At 36.7% G+C, this 21769-nt stretch overlaps 3 protein-coding genes across 32 annotated transcripts in view; 1 reads left to right on the forward strand and 2 right to left on the reverse strand.

Annotated features, from left to right (window-relative positions):
* The window catches only part of spdi (sperm antigen with calponin homology and coiled-coil domains split discs), an 83436-nt gene extending 73351 nt beyond the window's left edge, over positions 1-10085 (forward strand). For all 27 annotated transcript variants that reach the window (XM_073974960.1, XM_073974959.1, XM_073974965.1 and 24 more), the window contains 7 exons: positions 2876-3052; positions 3137-4421; positions 4637-4785; positions 8627-8761; positions 8834-9050; positions 9122-9396; positions 9469-10085. In XM_073974960.1, coding sequence (XP_073831061.1) covers positions 2876-3052; positions 3137-4421; positions 4637-4785; positions 8627-8761; positions 8834-9050; positions 9122-9396; positions 9469-9558 — 2328 coding nt within the window. In that variant the 3' untranslated portion in view covers positions 9559-10085. The remainder of the gene's footprint in view (positions 1-2875; positions 3053-3136; positions 4422-4636; positions 4786-8626; positions 8762-8833; positions 9051-9121; positions 9397-9468) is intronic.
* Positions 10086-10537: 452 nt separating this feature from the next.
* Positions 10538-11962, reverse strand: Vlet (COMM domain containing 10 protein valette). The gene is made up of 2 exons (XM_073974970.1): positions 11833-11962; positions 10538-11318 (listed from the first exon to the last, which is right to left on the reverse strand). Exons 1-2 carry the CDS (start codon positions 11862-11864, stop codon positions 10679-10681), a joined length of 672 nt encoding a protein of 223 aa, XP_073831071.1. The 5' UTR covers positions 11865-11962; the 3' UTR covers positions 10538-10678.
* A 7286-nt stretch (positions 11963-19248) lies between these two features.
* PhKgamma (phosphorylase kinase gamma) overlaps positions 19249-21769 on the reverse strand; it is a 43287-nt gene continuing 40766 nt past the window's right edge. For all 4 annotated transcript variants that reach the window (XR_012411573.1, XM_073974973.1, XM_073974974.1 and 1 more), the window contains 2 exons: positions 20131-20289; positions 19249-20045 (listed from right to left, as the gene is read on the reverse strand). Coding sequence is in view for 3 of the 4 variants with exons in the window: in XM_073974973.1 (XP_073831074.1) it covers positions 19911-20045; positions 20131-20289 (294 nt within the window). In the remaining variant the exon portion in view is untranslated. The remainder of the gene's footprint in view (positions 20046-20130; positions 20290-21769) is intronic.

Consider the following 21769-nt stretch of genomic DNA (forward strand, 5'->3'; position numbering starts at 1 on the left):
GGTCAGTGATGGTTCCATGTCCGCAAGAATTGTAGTTTCCGTTGAGCCCGAGGACATTTTATCTGTGACTGCAGCTGCTGGAACAACTGTGTTGTTTAGTTCGTCGTCAGATAAACTGTCCTCGGTCTCTTCAGAAACACAACTCCGACTAGTGCCTGGGGAAACCATCCGCTCCAGCATGGCCAGGAGCTGCCTACTCTGCTCGGCAAGACTGTCCTCAACCAGTCCTATGCTTGGTGGCTCTAGTCCGTCCCCTCCCGAAGATAATGTTCTGTCTGGTGTGGTATTCATATCATAGTCCATGGGCGTTGCGGTTTTGTTGGCATCTTTAGTTTTTGGTGGTTTTGATTTATTTTTATGATCCAATACATCATTGAATTGATGGGGAATGGAGGTCAACCATGGCACAGCCCTCCTGTACCATGGCAAGGACTTGACAACTGAGTCTATACTAAATTGAGACGCCCAGGTTTTTCAATGAGGCTCCGTTCCACTACAGTTGGTACTCTAACTGCAAACCTTGAACACCGATTGGCACGCGTTCGCTTGACACCCCGGCGTTAGGGGATCTCTGTTACGTAGGAGATCACTACGTGGGTAACCTTTGGTCGGCCACAATATCATCGGCCCGAGTTTCCAGAACTGGGTGGGGGAGATTGTGGCCTTAAGCCCTCGCATCGCGTCAAGATTGTTACCCCTGGCGAGGGTTGTATACCTTAATCAGCCCTACCTCGTGGTAAATGCGGATTTGACAAACTTAGCACATTCAAATTGGTCCTGCGTGTCCTCCGTCCCGACACCGTTCAAAAGAATGCTCCTAACACAGAAAAACGACACGAATACAAACATGTGTACACCAAGGTGGCAGTCGCTGGCCGGAACACAGTTGTTGCGTGGTTCCGGGTTAACCCGGTATCGAAGAACCCGCGGCCGTGGGATTGTCAGAGCTTCCAGCGTATTTATTTGCTTATTGAGTGGGTCCTACATTACTGAAGATATCCAAGAAGGCGACTAGGGTAAAGTTTGAATTCTCCATATTCCTCTTAATGTAGCCAACCAACTTTTCCACAGATTTGTCCTCGATATCAGAATGTTGTGATTTGCTTAGCTAAATGGTAACAATGTAACTTATCTCCAACTAAACTAAACTTACTTTGAGAGTCTTTTGGAGACTAGAAAGACGGGCTTCTTGATCTGTATTCTTTCGGTGTTGAGTATTTAGTATTTTCAGCTCTGGGGCTATAAGTTATCTTTACTTCTCTCCACAGACTGGAGTGTATTAGTTTGGGACTTTTGCAGAATTCTCCACAATTGAGTGAGAAAAAGGAAGAAGAAGTTGAGTGAGAAAAAGGAAGGGCGGCATAGCCACTTTCAATGTGTTCTTTCCTTTGCACCAAGAGGTCTCGGCTACAGTTTTACCGAGCTAAGGAAGGTGAAGGAGATAGTTGAAAAACCATCAAATGTATGGTCGTGCGTCTTCCGAGGACCGCTCGCTCTTCAATCCCATTTGGTGTTCTAGTCTAGTTACTGGTGCTGGATTTTCTTGAGGTCGATGATCCATCCCATATCCCTTTCCGTGATTTCTGTGCCGAGGTACAGAATCCTTATTACCTACTATCTTACTTCCACGCGAGCATTTTATCTCCTTGGGACGTTTATTTAGCCTGGATTCCAGTAAAAAGTAAACTCTTTGTCGCAGTTGTTGTAGAATGTAATTAAACGCGTCTGCCTCTGTGTACAAATTTTCATGGTCGCTCTGGTGTCCAGTTGTGATTCAGAAGATTGAACGAATACAGGGATCGTACAAGCCCTCCAATTTGAAACTAATTTCATTTTCATATAAAAAGCTTAACATTTATACCCTTATTTTTATTAAAAAATAAAAAAACCAAAACAAATATCGTTTTCCCCCATCTAAGCTTTAAACTCATTGTTGCATAAAAACACCCTTCCCTATTATCAAGTTTTTTTTTTTTTTTGCTATAAATAAGCTTAGTTCTAGGATTTCTAATCACTTACCACAAAAATAACAAATATCAAAAGCCACATCTAAGAACTTACATGTGGGTACATACACTTATTAATCCATTTACCAGATGGCCGTGAAATTGGCAATGAAGAAAAGCATATAGTCAGTATTCCCCCTCCCTTTACCGCAATAATATGTTATTGTTAACACTTTGAATCTTCTACTTTGTTTATATATACATATGTATGTATGTATATTGAAAATCATTTTCCACTTTATATCAAATCAAAATGTGATATGCCATTGCACATGCTAATAAGACTATGGACGATATGATGTGTTGTTGATTTGTTTTGTATAATTTGGCTCTATCACCTCCTCTTCCTCCATCTCCATCTCCCCCTTCAGCCAACAGCGACACATTTGTTATGTTCATCCAATCATAAAACCACAAAACTAAAACATTTCATTTGAGATCAGCGAAAATATAGATCTATATCTGTCTAGCTGTCTATCCACCTATCTATCTATCCATCTATCTGTTCGGTTAAGCAGCTCAATAACAAATCATCCACTTGACCACAAATCTATCAAAATTCTCTTTCAGGCGGGAGGAAAAAAAACAAAGCTTTCGACCAACGACGACGACTTACAAATGAGTTCTAGTAAAAGCAAAACAGAACAAAGCAAACAGTTATAATTTTTGTTTTTGCCGCAACTGTCGGCCTAAAGGTTGGGAAGTTTCCCCCATTGGCATATTATGATTCAATTGTTTATAACTTGTACATGTTAATGGTATTTGATTCGGCAACGTTCCCTTTGTCGGGGTGTTCAATTACTACTTGATGGCGTTTTCAATTTGTCATGTTCTTATTATTGTTGTTTTATTTTTTTGTAAATTTCTAGAGTGCCCAAGAGAAAAATCAACTGGAAATTGCAAATTTAAAATATGAAAATGAGTCGTTGAGAAATCGTTTAAGAGACGTTGTCAATTCACCTTTATCCGATGCGGAAAAACATCAAATTATACAAGATTCTCAACGTTTACATAGTTCCGCACCAGCTTCCATTGCTCTACCAACAGTAAGTTCCACCCAATTGAATACAACATATCACTGAAATGTTGAATTATATCAATCTAATCGACATCTTGTTTCTTCTTTTTAGTCTGCAGAACACGACAATGGTGGTACTCCTTGCCTCACACCGGACTGGGATAAACATTCCTCGTCCAGCGAAATTTCTGTAGCTTGCCTGCAGGACAAGATCATACAAATGGAAGAGACCCATTACTCAACCAATGAAGAATTACAAGCCACACTGCAAGAACTTTCCGATTTGCAAGCACAATTAAGCGATGCCCAAACGGAAAATGAACGTTTAGCCGAAGAAAAGGATGTCCTATTCCAATCGTTGTGTCGACAAACCGAAAAACTAAATGACTCTCGCACACAAATCAACAATTTGCAAGAACTTTTGCTGAGAGATGCTAACAAAAATAATGCCGAGGAGGCTAATTCCTCTGAAAGAGAAAAGAAATTAATGGATCTTATCAAAACGGCCCAGGATGAACGTGAAGCTGTTTTAGTAAAGCAAGAAGAACTCAATGCCGAATTACAGGAACTACGGCAAGCCAATGAGAATCACATTGCTGATCAGACACGCTTAAGAGAACGCATTGCTCTACTCGAATCGTCCATAGATGCAGAACATGCCCAGCGTAAACAAATGGAACTACAGTTACAAGCAGCCAAAGAGGAAATATCACATGGACTTATTGAAATTAATCGCCTGACAACCCTGCTGGAAAATGCCAAATCAAAAATCGAAGAATTAGAACAAGATTTGGCACGGGGTGACAAGACCGATCTCAGTGAACTTTTGGATGCTGCACGCAAAGAAAAAGATCTTCTCGAAGAGAAGGTTGCTGAAATACAAGATCAATGGTCACGCAGCCAAGCCGAGGTGCGTCGCCTTAAAGATCAACTGGCCGATCTTACGGAAGAGCTCAAAGTATCGAAAAACAACTCCAAGTGTGCCCTTTCGCATCTCGAATTCCGTTTGGATCAAATGCAACAGGAAAAAGACAAGCTGTCAGCCGAACATCAACAACTGTGCGAAAGTACCAACGAGTTACAAGTGCAATGTAAATGTCACCTGGAGGACAAAAATCAACTGCAATCGCTGTTGGGTGAAAGTCAGCAACAACTTAACGAAATGGAACGTAAACTGAAGGAAACACAACAGCAATTGGAAGATCTACAGCAGCTACGTAAACAAGAAGCCGAAGAATGGCAACAATTCCAAGCGGATCTACTAATGACCGTTAGGGTGGCCAATGATTTTAAGACTGAAGCCTTAAGTGCTAGAGAACAATTAGTATTGGATAATAAGACGCAAAAAGAAAAGATACGAATGCTGGAACAGCAAATTGAAAAATTAACTAAACAACGTAAGTTCAAAAGGAAAATAAAATGCAAGCAATTAAAATTACTGGGGGTTATTCTGAATGAAAACAACCCGTGAGTTTTCTCACTCTCTCCTTTTAAGTTGAAACGTTAGAGAAACAAGACTCACGGCGGGGTTTTTATTCAGAATAATCCCCACAATTCCAATGAAGATTTTGTTTATCCTAATTTTTATTGTCTCTCCTTTCTTTTTTTATAGAGCAACAACAAACCGAAACCCAACAATCCGTATTATCGACTGTACAACAAGAAATGGCCTCTAGACGCAGTAAAGTAGGCAGCTTTTCCAGACAGGATTCCCGCCTGTCTGTCAAGACCTTAATCGAAAGTATAGAAAATAACAAACAGGTAAGCTATATTTATTAGCTTCTTACATTGTTTTCTTAAGGGGAGACCCTCACTTGTAAATCTTCAAATATCCATTTTTTGCCTAATTTCTAAACATTAGTAGCATAAAACATATTCTGATCGAAACAGCTTTGTCTGAATATACTGTTGGATGGGAAAAATTATTGTATGCACCGATCATCTTATATTTTTGTAGACATAAATATTTCCCAAATAATATAAAAATCTAGGCATTCATCGGTCGATTTTTTAATCTTTTTGGTCATTTTATGGCTTAAAATCATCCGTTTCTTAAAACAAAAAATGAAATATTGACTTTGATGACGGTTCCCGTAAAACCTAATACGTAGTTCTTGTTGTTGTTACAATGCAAATATGTTCGTTCCTATAATTCTTCTGGTTCCTCTGAATCCAGATTCAAAAATTCTTCAACCTGGGCATGCTGAGTCCATAAGCAATCAGGAGACATGTGAGTGGAGTTAGCTGGACAGCTAAACAAATGCAACTTGTCCTGCAGTCCCATTCCACATGCAGGTCAAATGGATTAGGACTGCGTGCCATAAATTCGTGCCCAATATGAATTAAGGGGTCGATTATCGATAGCAATTATCGTTATGTATGGCAACCTTCAATTGAAGTTGCGAATCTCAGTTAACGAACCGGCTATTTTCAGCAACCATTTTTTCAGTTGCAGTGAATATTTTCGAAGAAACAAGAAGTAAAAGTGAAAGAAAAAACATTTTTTAACAATTGTTGATAATTTGCATGATTAATTAATTTTGTGTATCAAAAATATGGTGAAAATAACAATAAAACAACAGTTTGAAATATTGATAAATTGAGTGCAAATCCAATGTGCACATGGGTCCATCTATACAGCCGACAACACCAGGAATTTCGTTTTTGAATAAAAATGATTTTTGCTTTGTCTTTTTTCCTCCTCCATCAACTTCGAAACGATCCAATTTTGGCACAACTTGTCCTCTATCAAGTGGACAACTTTCTTCAATACGTTCGATAATGTAGACTGAGCCATGCAATTGTTGTAATCATTGCCATGGGACTTTAGGAAACTTCCCTCCGCAAAAAATCTCAACGCAGCGCACACTGTTGATTTGTAACTTACTTTGAAGTCATCATTTAACGTTACCACAATGTAAACTACGGCATCTTTTTCAATCGAAAATACGCCTTAAACCTAAAATAATTTACTGATTATACAGATCTTTCCAGCTTGAGCTTCAACTTACAGTGCAGACGGCAATTCCAATGGAATGGATTCGACTTGTCCCTCATATTTCTTCTAATAGATGTCATGTCCTATACATTTTATTCATCATCAAAAAATAATTCCACTGAGCTTATCATTTTAAAATCGTTTTTTTTGGCGAATAATGCTTTTTGGATTTTAGAGTTCACAAGTTTGAAAAAACACTGATCGATAACACGTTTATCGACAACAACAATAATACAACATTTCATCTCAGTTGTGCTGACAATTAACAACGCAACTCAAGTTTAGTGGCAAGGCAAAATCGGCGGACTAAAACCACTCGTGTCTGCTGTGATGGATGGCGGTCGTCTCCGAGTACGGAATTCACACTGTAACTTTGTGTATTGCCTGCACAACTGCATCACTATGTATGCTATTCAAGAGTGCCTGATAGGCATGTTGATCTAGAAGTTCTCTCTTATACATTTGGACATCTCTCCAGACCATGAAGATCTCTTCTGACACTCTTGGGTGGGGAAGCCTGTCCAATAGATTGTGGCAGGGATGCTCACGGCGGTAACACCCAAGCAAGGAACTATATATACAAAATCTTGTTGTACTGATTCACCTGTAAAATCTTCGTTTCATCCATGCAGATGGTTCACTGATGACATGACGAGGAGATACCTTGTTGCTGTTCTAAGGGCGGCATTCTGGCAGGTTTGAACATTCCTCCACTGCGTAGCGCTAACATTTGCATACCACACTGGCGCCGCATAGCTTACCACAAACCATCATATTGCTTTATAAGAAGTGAACATGGTTTCTTTGTCAGCATCCTAAGTGCTGCTGGTCAGCAACTTGAGAATCTTGTTCCTACTTCTAATCTTGTCGGAAATAAATGTGGCTTGCGCAGACGACGTGAACATGCTGTAGAACGTTGCACACAATATCTTGGGGTAGTTAGTGGTCGGGATAAGGACATTCTGTTCAGTGGGACGCTCACTTCAGTCGTCCAGTTGGTGGACAGTGTGGTAATGGATTTAGCGGCGGATTTTTTCGTATTTCTCAGATTAGAGAACTACACTAAGTTAGCTATGTAGACATTTAACTTAGCACATATGACATAGGACCGGACGCCAACATCATGCAATTATTCGCTTACATTACGATCTCTATGTCGGAGATATCACTCCGCCTTGGGGAATTCCCTCTTCGGATCTTAGACTTCTTATTTCTGAATTTTACAAACGACTGGCGGCGTACACACATATATTTGATTATTCAACGCTTCAAACACAGCTGGAGGGAAGTCTTATCTATGTCTTCGAACAGCTCGTCATGGTTGACGGTATCGAAAGCCTACGATAGGTCAAGAGCCACCATAACAGTTCGGCCGCACGGTCCGTTCTGGTTCAGTCCTCGACTGATATGTGTGAATGTGGCGTGTAATGCTGTTGTGGTGCTGTACATTTTCCGGAATCGATGCTGATGATGGGCATCTGGGAAACTGCTTCTCATCATGGGGATAAGTAATGCATCCAGGATCTTTGCTACTGACGACAAGAAGGAGATCGACCTCAGCTGTCAGTAGCGGGACCACCCAGCCAACTATACAGGCTTCTGGTGCAATATGGATGACTAACGATAGAGTAGGACAGTTTTTAAATACCCAACCCCGGCATCCTTAAGCATTACCATTGAGATTTCTCTTCTTTGGATGGTTCCGTGTAACGTCGGCAACATCGCTCATCGTAAATTGTGGTGGTACCTCCTCGGCTGGGAGGGCTCTTATTCGGCGTGGCACAATCATCTTCGCCGTATCACTCTCGGTGTGCAATGTCACGTCGTTAAAAGTGACAGCCGTTCTCTCGTCCTTCTTTTCCGGATTCGAGAGTGATTTAACCCTTGCCCACAATTTATTTAATTCTATACCAATTTTGCATTGCTTCAGGTGTCCATTTTTCCTGCATGTGTCGCTTACTACCTGTTGACTTCAAGAGTATCTTCCCTAACTCTTGAGTCTTCCGGATTCATACGACGAAGCTCATTTGCTGGTCCCGTCGCCTCTGCTGGGAAATTTGGCCTAATTTTAGATATTCGACCAGCTGGTGCGTAACGGACGATGATTGGTGAATTCTCTGAACCCTTTCCAATCAGCTTTTCCATGGTTCAGAAAAACACGGCGGTCAGAGGTTATGAATTCGGGTAGTCTCTTAACTAATACGATGTTTGGAATATGAGCATAGATGTCCACTAGCACCAGAAGATTATTGCCACTCAAAAGCGAACCAATTTTGAACATAGAACGCAAGCCATATCTATTCATCGGCCGTTCCTGACTGCCACTACCATACATTCCGGGTCATTAGAGCCAGGCTCAAGCGAGATAGCTCTGTATTGAAAAGACTAGGCCGGAAATTTCCGAAAACCCGTCACCAAGCACATAACACCTTTTTTTATAAAATAATGGAAATATTTTATTCGCGTAGGCTTCACTTCCAAAAGTTTAGGGCCACAATAGTTTAATATTTTAAGGTCGATTTATAATCTACTGCCATCAGTGGCCACTGCCAATACAGAGCATATTTTAACATTGATAAATTTCGTATCATACTTTATTTACAGACCGCCAAAGCCGAAGAACCCGAGTCTCGCTATAGCTCATCGTCAAGCTTGAATAGCAGCAGTACTCCCGAAATTACACCCAGTACTATGCCCTTAGTCAGTACTACAACCAACAATCCAGATTGGTCTGAGAATGTGAGTATTAATATTCTTTGTTTTCTACCAGAATTAACCCTAAATTATTTTATGCTCCTCCTTTTGAAATAGGTTTCCAGACTTACTCCCATTATTGGCAGCTTAAATACAACAACAACGGCAACTACATGTACACCCAATAATACTACACCATCCATTGTCTCATCTTTGACGACGATAACAACAACAACAACCAAGGGTCCTCTAAGGGAACAACAACAACAGCAATCTGTAGTATCAAATCTACACATAAGTAGTCTCAACAATGTTTCCAAATCTCTTTTAAGTGGTAAGTTAAACAAGAGACATACATACATATATAAATTAGGAAATAATGTACCCTCATTGCTATTTGAACAGGTGAACGCAAAGATCCTTTGAACATGTTGGCCAAAAACGGTGGTTCAAAGCGTAATGCTTTGTTGAAATGGTGTCAAAACAAAACTGTTGGTTATCGCAATATAGACATCACAAATTTCAGTTCATCCTGGAATGATGGCTTGGCATTTTGTGCAATTTTACATTCCTATTTACCGGATCGCATTCCTTACGATACTTTAAGTCCAGCCAACAAAAGACGTAACTTCTCATTGGCATTTGCCGCCGCTGAATCGGTGGGCATAACCACAACTTTGGTACGTAGAAATCATAAATATTTTAGTGATAAATTATTTTATTAACTTAACAAACCATTCATTATTTTGCAGAATATCAACGATATGTGTCAAATTGAACGTCCCGATTGGACCCAAGTAATGTCTTACGTTACAGCTATTTATAAGTATTTTGAAACTTAAGAAAGTACCGCCACCCTCTCCCCTTAGCCTTTCTTTAATATAATTTTATTTAATTTTTAGTTTTTTTTTTAATAATTATTATTTTACTTTAAACAACTGTTGGCTTATATGTTTTATATTGTTAACGAACTCTTTAAATGTTATTATTTTATAAGAACTATCTTCCTCCTCTCATTCTCTCCAAATAATCGATCATATTGAATCTTACATTTTTATGTTTTTTATGCAAAGAAAGCCAAATTTTTTTTATATTTTTTTCTTTTGTTATTTTAACATCATTATTTTTTATTTCATTAAATTTATTATTTATTTTATTGTGTATTCTTTTATTATTTACAACAACAACAAACAAAAACAATAATTATAATAAATATTTAATTAAAGAAGCAGTGTAAATATTTTGCAAAACAACCATTATTATTAGCTACTAAACAAAACTATTATTTATTTTTGATAAAACAAAAAAGTAAAGAAAAAAAACACGAAGAAAAAATAAACAAAAAATAATAAATATGAATAATATGAAATTTACTTTGTGGTTTTATTTTTTTTCTTGCTAAATTCCAAAATTAGAATATTCATATTCCACGAACATCCCAATGAATGGTGTGCTGATAATGTCTTGTCGGAGTATTGGACTATGACTATGAGTATTGGACTATGTGGCCAAGCTAACCACCGCGGACGCTCCATCAAACAACATGAATTCTATATGGTAATGGTTTAAAGTTACACAAATCAACGCATAGGCCGACTTCCTTATTGTCAGTTGCTTTGTATTCGTGCGTGAAACTAGGGGTTCTTAAATCGATTTCCCCACTACTGCAATCTCATAAAATTACTCTAGTATGGAAATCGATTTAAGAACCCCTAGTTTCATGCACGAATACAAAGCAACTGACAATACGGAAGTCACCACATAGTGCAATGTAGAAGACTTGCATATTTAATATTCCTCGTTCAATTTTGTGAAACTTCATTTTAAGCTTAAAACATTTAACGTCTTTTATTGCGCCTTTCATTTAAAACATGTAACAAATTTGTATAGCAAACAACTTAATATACATACATAATCTAATCTAAGTAGCTAAGTAATACTGGAATGCCAAATCCTAAATCTTTAAACTTGTGCTGGTTTGGTCACTGTCACTGTAGCTTTAGTTGTAGTTTTTGGTTGAGCACTCATGGCATCCAATTCATTTTGTATACACTCAAATTGTTGGTACAATTGCAAAAGTTCATCATGATTCATTTCTAGATTAATGTCTTCACCGGCACCCGTTTTCAATTGGAGCACTGCCAAAGCAGTCTTCTCTCGTTGCTGGCAATGTGAACTAATTTCTACATTCAGTTTCCATGCCACATCGGCAATTTCATTTGACTCGTAACAATCTCTTGCCAAATTATTCATAATTGGTGTAGTCTGTCGAACCCATAAGCGAACTATGGCATCAATTTTTGCTTCATCCTGTAGCTGTAGTTTATCCCTTAATTCAGCTTGTAGCAATGAAGGTTTAATGATGTAAGTGCTGGTGCGACGCAGTATGTAGGAAAATGTTTTAATCAATAACAAGAAATCGGGACGTGGAACTCCCACCAAACGTTCCAATTCCTCTAGAGCGTTTTCATTTTCAGCTGTGGACGAGGCGGTTTCACCTTTGGAGTCACAAGTAGTAAGCATTTGTCGATGGACATATTGGAGTACAGTGCTGAAGGTGTTATAGGGCAAGGAATTGATAATTTTAATGCCTTCTCGAGCCCTGGGAAAGAAATATTTGTTGAAATGTGTAATTTTTATGGACATATACGTTCACCCACTATTCTCGGATCGTGATGAGGCATAAGATGAATGTAGTGGTTGGATTTAGAAAATTTTGAAATTTTGTCCACAGTTTGGTCTTGGAATGCTGGAAGTCCATATTTCCCGAGGTTAAAAAATACCTTGGTTTTGATTAAATCGATATTTTTACATATAGCCGGCCTTCGACCGGGGATTAACACTTCCTCCTATGGACAGGAACAAATCTCACATAACGCGAAAAAATTTTTCGTTTATATCGAAAATATTTGTATGATTGATTCGAAACCATTCCAAACATTCAAACTTGCCCCCGTGATGAAATTTGCATCTCCCTGAACACGACAATACATAACTTGTTTACGTGCAAGTTTATACTTCCCTTTTACCAGCTATAAAAATTTCATCACTTTCCGAGGATAGTTCGCGAACTCATCCAGGTCCTTTTTATGAAGTTATATGAAGGAATAGCTTACCTATCCGTTATTTTTATCCAGTTAATACTCATTTTTTTCAAGGAGCGAAGGATTGACGGTAATGTTTAGAATGGAAGTACAAAAAAGAAAAATATCTTCTTCTTCAAACTTTGAACATTCACAATGAACTGATGCCCATTACACAAAAATGCACCTCGAAATGACTGCACGAAACAAAGAAAAACAAATAATAGAATAACGGCAAAAACACATTTAAATTAATATTTGAGCTGTGAATGCCTGAGATCGATTCCCAGGTCAGACAAGGGGAGCACTTTTGACGACATTATTGGAGTATTTCAGCAGGTAAAACCTTTCTGCAAGAGGTGTCTGAAGTGGGATTCTCTAACGTTTTTTTTTTTGGTTACCGACAAAAATCTGTAAAATTAAAATGTTTACAATTTCGGTAATTAACGAAATTAAAGTTGTTGTTGTAACAGAGTTTATTATTAGCACTGTTCCTTTACGTTCAAGAATCTTAAAGTTTTGCTACTTTTTACTCGAAAAGCGTTCCTTTACTTCTGACACCATACAATTCATATGGGGACAGTTTTCAACTTTAACTACTTTTGCCGGTTTTACCATTTTCAAAAGTAAAGGAACAGACCAATTGTATGTATGTTTGCGTATTCGTTCTTCTGCTCAATATGGCTCTGGGTATATCTCCAGTTCCAGGAAAGTGTCTGCTCCGATGGGATGTAACCACAGATCCACTGGAGTTTGATGAGTAGATTTGGCAGGGCAGTTAAAAAGGGACTAGCCAGCAGATGGTGATTCGGATCGCTCTCACTGCAACACCCAGGCAAGTACTACAACGAAAGCATCTCATTGCGTTGTGCTGTACTGGAAGAATCTTTGACTCCTCATATAGATGGTCCACTGAAGACTTGAAAAGGCACACTGTTGCTGTTCTTAAGGCGGCACTCAGACAAGAATGAATCTCTATCCAATGTGCAACCACTAAATTCGGGGATCAAACTGGCGCCGGTTTTAAGGTTTTTTTTTCTGCGCCCCTAGTGCTGCCGTCTATGGAACCTTGTTTCTACATTTCAGTTTGTCCCAGATAGCTGCGGCATGAGCGGACAACGTGAACGTAGTGTCGAATGTGACCCCTAGAATTGTGTGGCAGTTTGTGGTCGGAATTCTGCTACCATCGACCACGACATTAAACTCTCTTTTATACTGCGCCGTCCATGTGGTGAACAGAGTGGCCGTAGATATAGTGGCGGGTATCTGCATATTCCTCGCGTTGAAAAAGGTGGTAAAATCGGCTAAATAGGAATTCAGTCCCTAACAGATGTTATCAGGGTACCCAGCAAACCAAATGTCGGATGTCCGACACGTCTGAACTATTTCGGAAGCAACGTCGTTCAGATTTCGTTCCGATTTCTAAACGATTTTTCGGAGCGGAAATAGTTCAGATTTTGTGCCGATTTCGTTCCGATATCGGAACAAATGTCGGAAAGAAATTTCCTTTCCGATTTTCCCAAGGATTTTCTTCAGATTTCGTTACGAAATCGGATCGAAATCGATACGATGTCGCTGCGACATTTCGTTCAGAAATTATGTCAACCACTTCATACAACTTTCGTTAAGATATCGTTACGATTTCGGATCAGACATCGGACGTATCGTCCGAATTTTGTTCCGATTTCGTTAAGATGTCGGTACGATTGGTTTGCTGGGTAGGTTCCTGACGCCAGGATCGTACAATCATCCGCATATGCTACGATCTCAATGCCGTCTGGAGGGGGATAGCGGTTAAACAGTTCCGGAGATATCACCCCACCTTGAGGAAATCCCTGTTTCCCTCTACGAGGTTTGGACTTCTTGTTCCTGAATTTCACGTACGACTGGCGTCCTTACATATAATTGATTATCCAACATTTCAGACTTGGCCGGAGGGTTGTCTGCCCAATGTCCTCAAACAGCGTGGTGTGCCTCACAGTATCAAAGGCTTTTGATAAGTCAAGCGCCACCATCACCGTTCTATCACACGGCCACACCAAAATAAAGTTGTCGCTAGGTACTACCCATGGTAGAATCATTACAAGGTAGGACATAACAAACGGCTGATAACAATTTTTTTCTATTGGTTTGCTTATTCTTTCAAATCAGTATACACAAATCGACGCATCCAAACAATAGTATGCTAAGTCGACTTAGCATGTTTTCAAGTTCTTTACATTTGTATATTTAACGTCCTTTAACTTAAATTCTGTCAAATTTTGGTAATGATCGGACAATCCGAACAGAAGTTATAAACAAATATTTACCATTTGTTACCATTTTTAACCTGCAAAGCGTTCCTTAACCCCAAAAAGTGGTAAAACTGGCAGCAATTTTTAAGAGAGTGAGAGAGAACAGAGAAAGCACATATGCCTTTCTCTTCTACCACAGGCTACCAGACAAATTTCTGCAGGTCATGGCCCAATCATTGGTCCTCCAAGCGAATTCAAAGAAAAACAAAGATTTTTAATGTCAAAATTCATAAACAGAGGCGAAAAAATTTTGAGGAGAATTTCTTTTCTTTCAATTCAGGTAGATACATACAAAACATTTTCCGAGAAAAAGTTGTTATCGTAGTTATTTTTGTTTGACGAAACAGAAAATACCAGCTGATCGAACTTGAACTGCTAAAATAAGTTTATGTAAATTAAATTATCATAAAAACACAACAAATGTTGACATTTTACGAGTACAACATTAGGTTTATTTGTTTTCTTTTTTCGCGATACAGCTACCTGTTTCTATACAGTTCGACATTTCAATACCTCACAGCGAATTCAAATGACAAATATGAATTTTGACAGCTCAAATCGAAATCATCTGATTTTGCCTGAGGACCTATAATTGGGCCATGCTGCAGGTAAAAAATGGTAGAACTGATTTTTCGACTTTTGTCTGACGATTATTTCACAATGAAAAAAAAAAAATGGCCGAAAAAACAGAAGAAAAAGTCGAACGCTGACAAAACTAAATTAAAAACTGTGAAATAAAAGACGAAATTTTATTTTTTTATAGCTCTGTTCCAGAACTAGTTTTTACAATTTTTACCACTTTTACACATTTTGCGTTCCCGTACACAAAATTTATATGAAAATCGTTTACGACTTTTACACTTTTCTCTTTTACCACTTTTAGCATTAAAAAAGTAAAGGAACAAAGCTAAAAATTTGTAAAATGTTCACTTCCCTTTAAACAAAAATGGCGCGGAATTATGCTCTCTTCAAAAGCTGTTTACTCGACAAATTTGAGCGAGTAAAAAACAGTAACATGCTTACCGGCGTCTGATTGGCTGAAATATTTCAAAAAACTTTTGTGTGAGAACAGTTTTTTACAGCTCTCTTTTTACGAGTTTTACTATTAAAAAGTTGTAAAAATTTTATTAAGTCCCAATTTACATTGAGCGAGTTTACTTGCGGCAATTGTCATTTTGTTGGAGAGAGAGGCGAAGCATATGGTAACCCTTTGCCTCTCAGCACCCTCTATCACCCACAAACTGACAATTGCCGCAAGTAAACTCGCCTAATGTAAATTGGGACTAACTTTTATAGCCCGTTTCCACGGTACGTCGTTCGTTCTCTATTCGTTGTTCGACACTCAAATATGAATAAATTACTTGATTCCCCATATAAAATTCTCAGAACGAACGACGATTTTTCTACGTTGTTCGAGTAGAAATACTCTCCAAACAACGATAAAATATGTCCCATCTCTAAAAAATGAAATAAATTAATTATGACAGACAAAATACAAAATTTAAAAATGTAGAGCTTTTTTAGAAAAACTGCAAAACATGAATGAAAAGTAAACGGTTCAACGATTAGTATACATTCAAAGCATAGCAAATTTTTTCATTGCAGTTTCAGTATTTGGCCATTGTTTCAAATTCGCGTACAAATCTAGAAACAAAAGTCAAATACCGGCCTGAAAGTCTGTATACACAAATATTGTTTTAACATGTCTCTCTCTCATTAATTTTGAAAATAGAAACATATAAAAATGTACAGGAAATACCAAAATTTTCAGAATTAATGGAAAATATGAATGAAAAGTGTGCAATTAAATGTAAAATATACATTCGCAGGGAAGGTTAGTATTTTTCCTGCTCATTTATTATATGTTACACGTGTTATTTGTTCAAATTCTCATGAAAACGAGGAAGCAAAAAGTAAGGAAAAATTAATTATGTTTCTCTTAATTACAAATGGTGTCGTGGAAACGGGTTAATTCGTGTACGTGTTTCGAGAGGCGAACAACGTACTTCAAACGCTCTTGTGAACATGACATTACAAAATGTTGTTTGATACCAAACTTGTTCAGTAAAAGAGAAATGAGAAGTACTTGCAAATACTTTTTACTTGCGAAGTTATCGAACAGGCATATTTTATACATATTAAAACTCAGTCAAAATGAAAATTGTTATTACAACATTTATTATTTATATTTATTACAACATTAGCTGTGTCTTTTTACGTGATAATTAGTAATAATTATTGCTAATGTTGCAGATTTTGACAGCTGTATAAAGCAAAAGTTGCAGAAAAAATGTTTCAACAACATTTAGTAAGTAAAAAGACACACCTAAAATTAAATTTGTTTTGATGTACAAAGTTGATTTTAAAACCAACACTAATATTTATGATGTCTAAACGATAAAAAATTCGTTTATTTATTTTAGATGGGCAAACTGCAATAAAATAATTCTTTATTTGCTCTTTAGTTAGCATTAGTAGCATAATGTGCTAACATTTTCAGTATTAAACAATAAATTTGTAATTTGACGTATGCTTTTTGAGACGAATTCAGTTTACAAAAAAATCTTTTGACGTTTCAAATTCGATCAGATGGGCTGATGCATCTACCTTGGTAATTGTGCTATGAACAAAAATCAGATGACTGCCATTTAAATCCTCCAAAATGTATATCTAAAGCTGGGTACACATTCTCATACCCCGGTTACACTATTGAAGGTTAACCCACTGGGTTTAATAGATCCAGTGGGTTAATCTTTGCTGGTTACACTTAGCTTTTCGAGGATATAAACTGTCAGCTGATGTTTGTTTACGTATACATACAAAATAACTAATAAAGTCGTGTTTAACACTTTTACAATTTCTCGCATGAGATATCGTCCCCTCTTTGCTCATATTGGTATATTTTACACACAGGGATACATTTTTGTATCAAGGTATCAAGCGTACTTTTTGTTAAAAAAGTGTTTAATGTAAAAAAATAAATAATTTTATGATTTTTAAATAACTTTAGATTTGTTAACTCCATAAAATCTCATGCGACCAATCGTAAACGTGTAAAACACGACAAACTCTGTTGCAAAAACAGTTGCAACTTTTGGTACTTTTTGAGTAGAGTTGGATTTTTTTGCACAAATACCGAATACAACACTGTATTTTTGGTGGATTTATGCCGGATTTAAAATAAACCCAGTCGTGAGAGGATTTAATTTTTGTATGGCAAATCTGGTCAGATTTGACCAGATTAAGCAATAAATCCTCATAAAGTGGGTTAACCCGGCAAAAAACTGTAGTGTAACCGCACTATAAGCTATTAGCCTCCCTTAGGCCGGGTTGCTTTTACCACATCTTACTTAGTTTGGCTCTCTACAGAACATTTATTTATTTCATCTACCGAGCTATACTCTCAAAGATTACATTGGATTGGACTTAAAACTAGAATTTTAATAAATTGGCAAACATTAGATATATATTTAAGGTTCATTTTCAAGCAAAGATCTAACTAATCTCTTGAAAACATGACGTTCTATGTGGTAATCTATATGGTTTGCAATGGAAGCTGTGTTCCTTTACTTACCTGAGGTTACCATTTGTTACCATTTTTAACCTGCAAAGCGTTCCTTAACCCCGAAAAGTGGCAAAACTGGAAGCAATTTTTAAGAGAGTGAGAGGGGAGAGAGAGCGAAAATGGCTTTCTCTTCTACCTCAGGCTACCAGCAAAATTTCTGCAGGTAGAAAATGGCAGAACTGATTTTTCGACTTTTGTTTGACGATTATTTCACAAAATGGACGAAAAACCGAAGAAAAAGTCGAACACTGACAACACTAAAGCTGTGTCTGGTTACCCTAAAATTTGTAACAATTTGTACCAATTGTTGCTGGAAGTCGTCTGTTAACACAAAAAGCCAGCAAAAGAGAGCGATTCGAGAGAGACATTTTGACAGTTCTTTCACTGAGAGTTTGCAAATTCTTGCTGGACAAATTTCTTCTAGCAAGCACTTGCAAGCTCTTCTTCTTCCTGAAAACAATCAATCAGCTGTTTTTAGTTTTTTGTTGATTTATGTTTGTGAACATTAAATAAAAACAATTTTATTGTGGAAATAACATAGTCTAATTGTATTGTTTTATGGAGAACAAATTTGTAAAGTGGAAAAATACTTTTTTGTTTCATTTTCTTTTTTATTTTTAATAAAATACAACGTGTTTGCTTCCTTTGTTGGCGGACAAATTGTTCTGTTTTGGCAAGTCAGCTGATTGCTTGCTGGTTTTAGCTGGGAAGGTGTCTGTTTACTTTTTTAAATTTTCTAGCAAAAGAGAATAAAAACCCCTTACTCTCTGAGAAAGTTCTTGCTGGACAATTCTTGCTGGGAAAGTAACCAGACAGACTTTAAATTAAAAACTGTGAAATAAAAGACGAAAATTGATTTTTTTATGTTTTTTTCTGACATTGCTGCCAGACCTACCATTTTTCCGTTCCTTTACTTTTCTGGTAAAAATGTTCATGAGAGAGCAATTTTGACACTTTTCTCTTTTACCACTCTTATCATTAAAAAAGTAAAGGAACAAAGCTGGAGTTCCCATAATTAGTTCTATGAAAAGATATATTAAATAATTGAGGTTCTCTTAAAAATCGATTTGGAACGTGCAAGGGTAACAAAGACAAAAGCTCAGAGCAATCAATATTTGAATCAAATAGATCTTTTATAAAAACAATACCTTGCAGCTTCCTCCTTTGATATAGTTGCTGAATATCAAGGATTCGGCATCGTTCAATATAGTGAGGCATATTATCAATGTTATAAGTCGTTCTTAAAGCAAATCTTGTGAAAAGTTTCTGAATTCTTTCAATTCTGTTTATTCCTTCTTGTAATAAGGATTCCAAATTATGGATAAATATTCCGTTTAAGGAAACCAAATTGGGAATTAGATTTCGAAATGATATACTCCATATGATGCTTAAAGGAGAGAATTGGATCGAAAAATACACCCAAGTCTTGAATTAAATTTACTCGAGTAAAATCGGTACCAGAGTTGTAGGAATAGTCTTATAAGCCGAACTAAGAGAAGATCTCCATTCCTGTTTTCCGTTTTTTTGGTATTCCTTGGTTTTGAGGTTGTTTTTTTACTTTATGTCACAATAAAAAGGTACACAGATAAATGTGATATAAACAAAAAATCTTTATTTATAAATAAATAGAGAAATATGCAATAGGAGTTTGGATGATTTTTTTAATAATATTTCTTTAATTATTTGTTTTTGTTTTCTGTGTTTTTTTATTATAATTACAATTAATATGTGTTTTTCTTGTTAACAAACAATTCTAAAAAATAACTTAAATGTACAATTTCTTTTTTGTAAAAAGGACTCAATTTATCGGCTCAAAAGATTCAACTTTTGATATGTTTCTAGAAGACAACAAAAACAAATAAAACAAAAAGCAACTGCACTAAACTAAGCAACTAAAAGTAAACTGAAGTAAATTACAATTGAAATATATAAAACTAATTAATGGGAGCTTGAAGTGTAACTTAAATTCTAAAAAAATAACTTAACAACAGTATTAGGATGTTTTTGTTCAATGATTAAGGGGGTTAAGCGCAATTTCTGTAAAATATTATTATTTAGATTTTCAAATCGAGGCCAACTTTTCAAAAAGCGGCTTTGTAATTTTTTTTTTTGAAAACAAAACAAAGTCAGGTCTTTTTTCATAGAAACAAAACAGTTAAAAATAGATTATGAAACAAACAATTATATAATTTTGGGGGGCGACGTGGTGATAGTAAAGACAAAACAAGGAGATTAGCAAATCTGGTAATAAACTATCGACTCAAATTGTTAATATACAGGGCGTGTAGTTCAGTGCGTGGTGTATTTTCAAAGAGGGCGGCACGATTTTGACCTTCACCCTTCTTAACCCAATGACCATATACTCTGAAGGCACAGCCATCAATAACCTAGTGAAACAGAAAAAAAAATAAATGCGGGAGATGTAAATAAAATCCATAATGCAGAAGTTATTTGATAAAAAATTGTTCTTACCTTACGCAAAACCTTAACTCTATAAGGATCACGTATAGCCTCTTCAACATGCAGTGGTTCAGCAGTGTATCGCAATCTCCTAATGCGTATAACTGCTCTGATCACCAATATGGCAAATTGGAATTTCTTACGGGCATTAAAACGACTCTGCTTACGAAGCTGTTTATTAAAAAAGAAAATATGAAAAACATTATAAAAAACATTATAAATTATTATTGGTTTAGTAGAATAAACACAAATAACACTTAAAGCCAAGAAGATTTTAAGAAAAAATATGGAAATAGGACTTTTTAAATTCTATAACAAATATTTTGCAAAAGTTATACAAATGACAATTTACTACGATGGAATAGCATTGAGTTTGGTCTATTTAGTCTACCCTAAGTATACTTTTATTGGACACTATTAGCGTTCCGAATTTCAGAGAAATTGGAAAATAGTATTAAGGTATTTAAAACTCGAAAATGCAGGTTTAATATTTATGCTTGAGTACATTTTAGGATTGTTAGAGTATAGTTTTGAATTTTTTATCTGAAGTGATCCTTGTGGTCCTAATTACAACGATATATGTTTTCGTGGGGAAATCAATACATCCTGACATAATTGCCCGATGGATCTAAAACTAACTACAACTGAACACGATAACTATCGAAATAAGTAAACTATGCACATGCAATACTTATCTAAGTTTGAAATCAAGGTCAAAGATGGACTATATTGGATTGACAACTTCTTCGGGTATCTCCTTCACATAAGATAAATACTTTTGCCTTTAAAACCAGTTTATGCACACTTTTTGGGTCGTTTCGAAATTTCAATGGCTGATAGTGATCATGACTTGGTAGAGTCCATATTTCACGAGATATATGGCCGAAATGTTCCAAAAACCCTGTGCGTTTTGTAAAAAATTAGGGAAATTGAATTTTATTCGCATAGTCCCTGTTATATGTATATGTCAGTTCAGTTGCTACATTTAATTTCTGGCCATAGATGCAGTTTAGCCCAGGGTCTAACAGCGGATTAATTTATTTCTGAATAATGAACCGAAATTTCCAAAAACCCCCATGATTGATGAGTTTATTGAATCTGCAGAGGAATATTTAGGCCCACTGTGTTCGATACCAATAATGTGTAACTCTAATCCATCCATTCGATTGATAGAATGGTGGAAAGCAGACTAATCAATTCAAGATTCGGTTAAGATTGGGCTAAGTGATAGGGTAAAACCGACTTCACTTTGCCAGTTCTGGACTTTGACGCAACTGACATAATCGGTCATGTTCTGAGACACACTTCACGCTCAAGCATATTGTTCACCCCATTTACGCTTATTTTTCAAGTATTTTGTGGACGGACTAGAGTGTACTTTTCTTTTTAAATACCCTAATGAATCTTAGCGCCAAGAAATTTGTAAAAAAAATAGGAGTTAATTGGATGAACAAAATGCTCGAGACGTGAAGTAAGAGGTGAAGTGTGTCTCAGAACATACTTGATTAATTCCTTACAGGAATGGAAAGCCGCAGGGCAGGCCACTTCCTAATAGCCTATCCATTTTCATTGATAGGTCGAAGATGGAAAACAAGAGCGGGAGCTAGTGTATATTGTGAAGAATTGAACATCATACGATCGTATAAAGTAA

Source organism: Musca autumnalis, unplaced genomic scaffold (genome assembly GCF_047663935.1).
Source record: "Musca autumnalis isolate F117 unplaced genomic scaffold, ASM4766393v1 scaffold_3, whole genome shotgun sequence".
Lineage (NCBI taxonomy): Eukaryota > Metazoa > Arthropoda > Insecta > Diptera > Muscidae > Musca > Musca autumnalis.

Coding starts and splice junctions, on each gene's coding strand:
- Vlet (XM_073974970.1), bottom strand. CDS start 11,864: ATGAGTATTAACTGGATAAAAATAACGGATAG. Junction 11,319..11,832: donor TGGATAAAAATAACGGATAG/GTAAGCTATTCC, acceptor TTTCTTTCCCAG/GGCTCGAGAAGGCATTAAAA.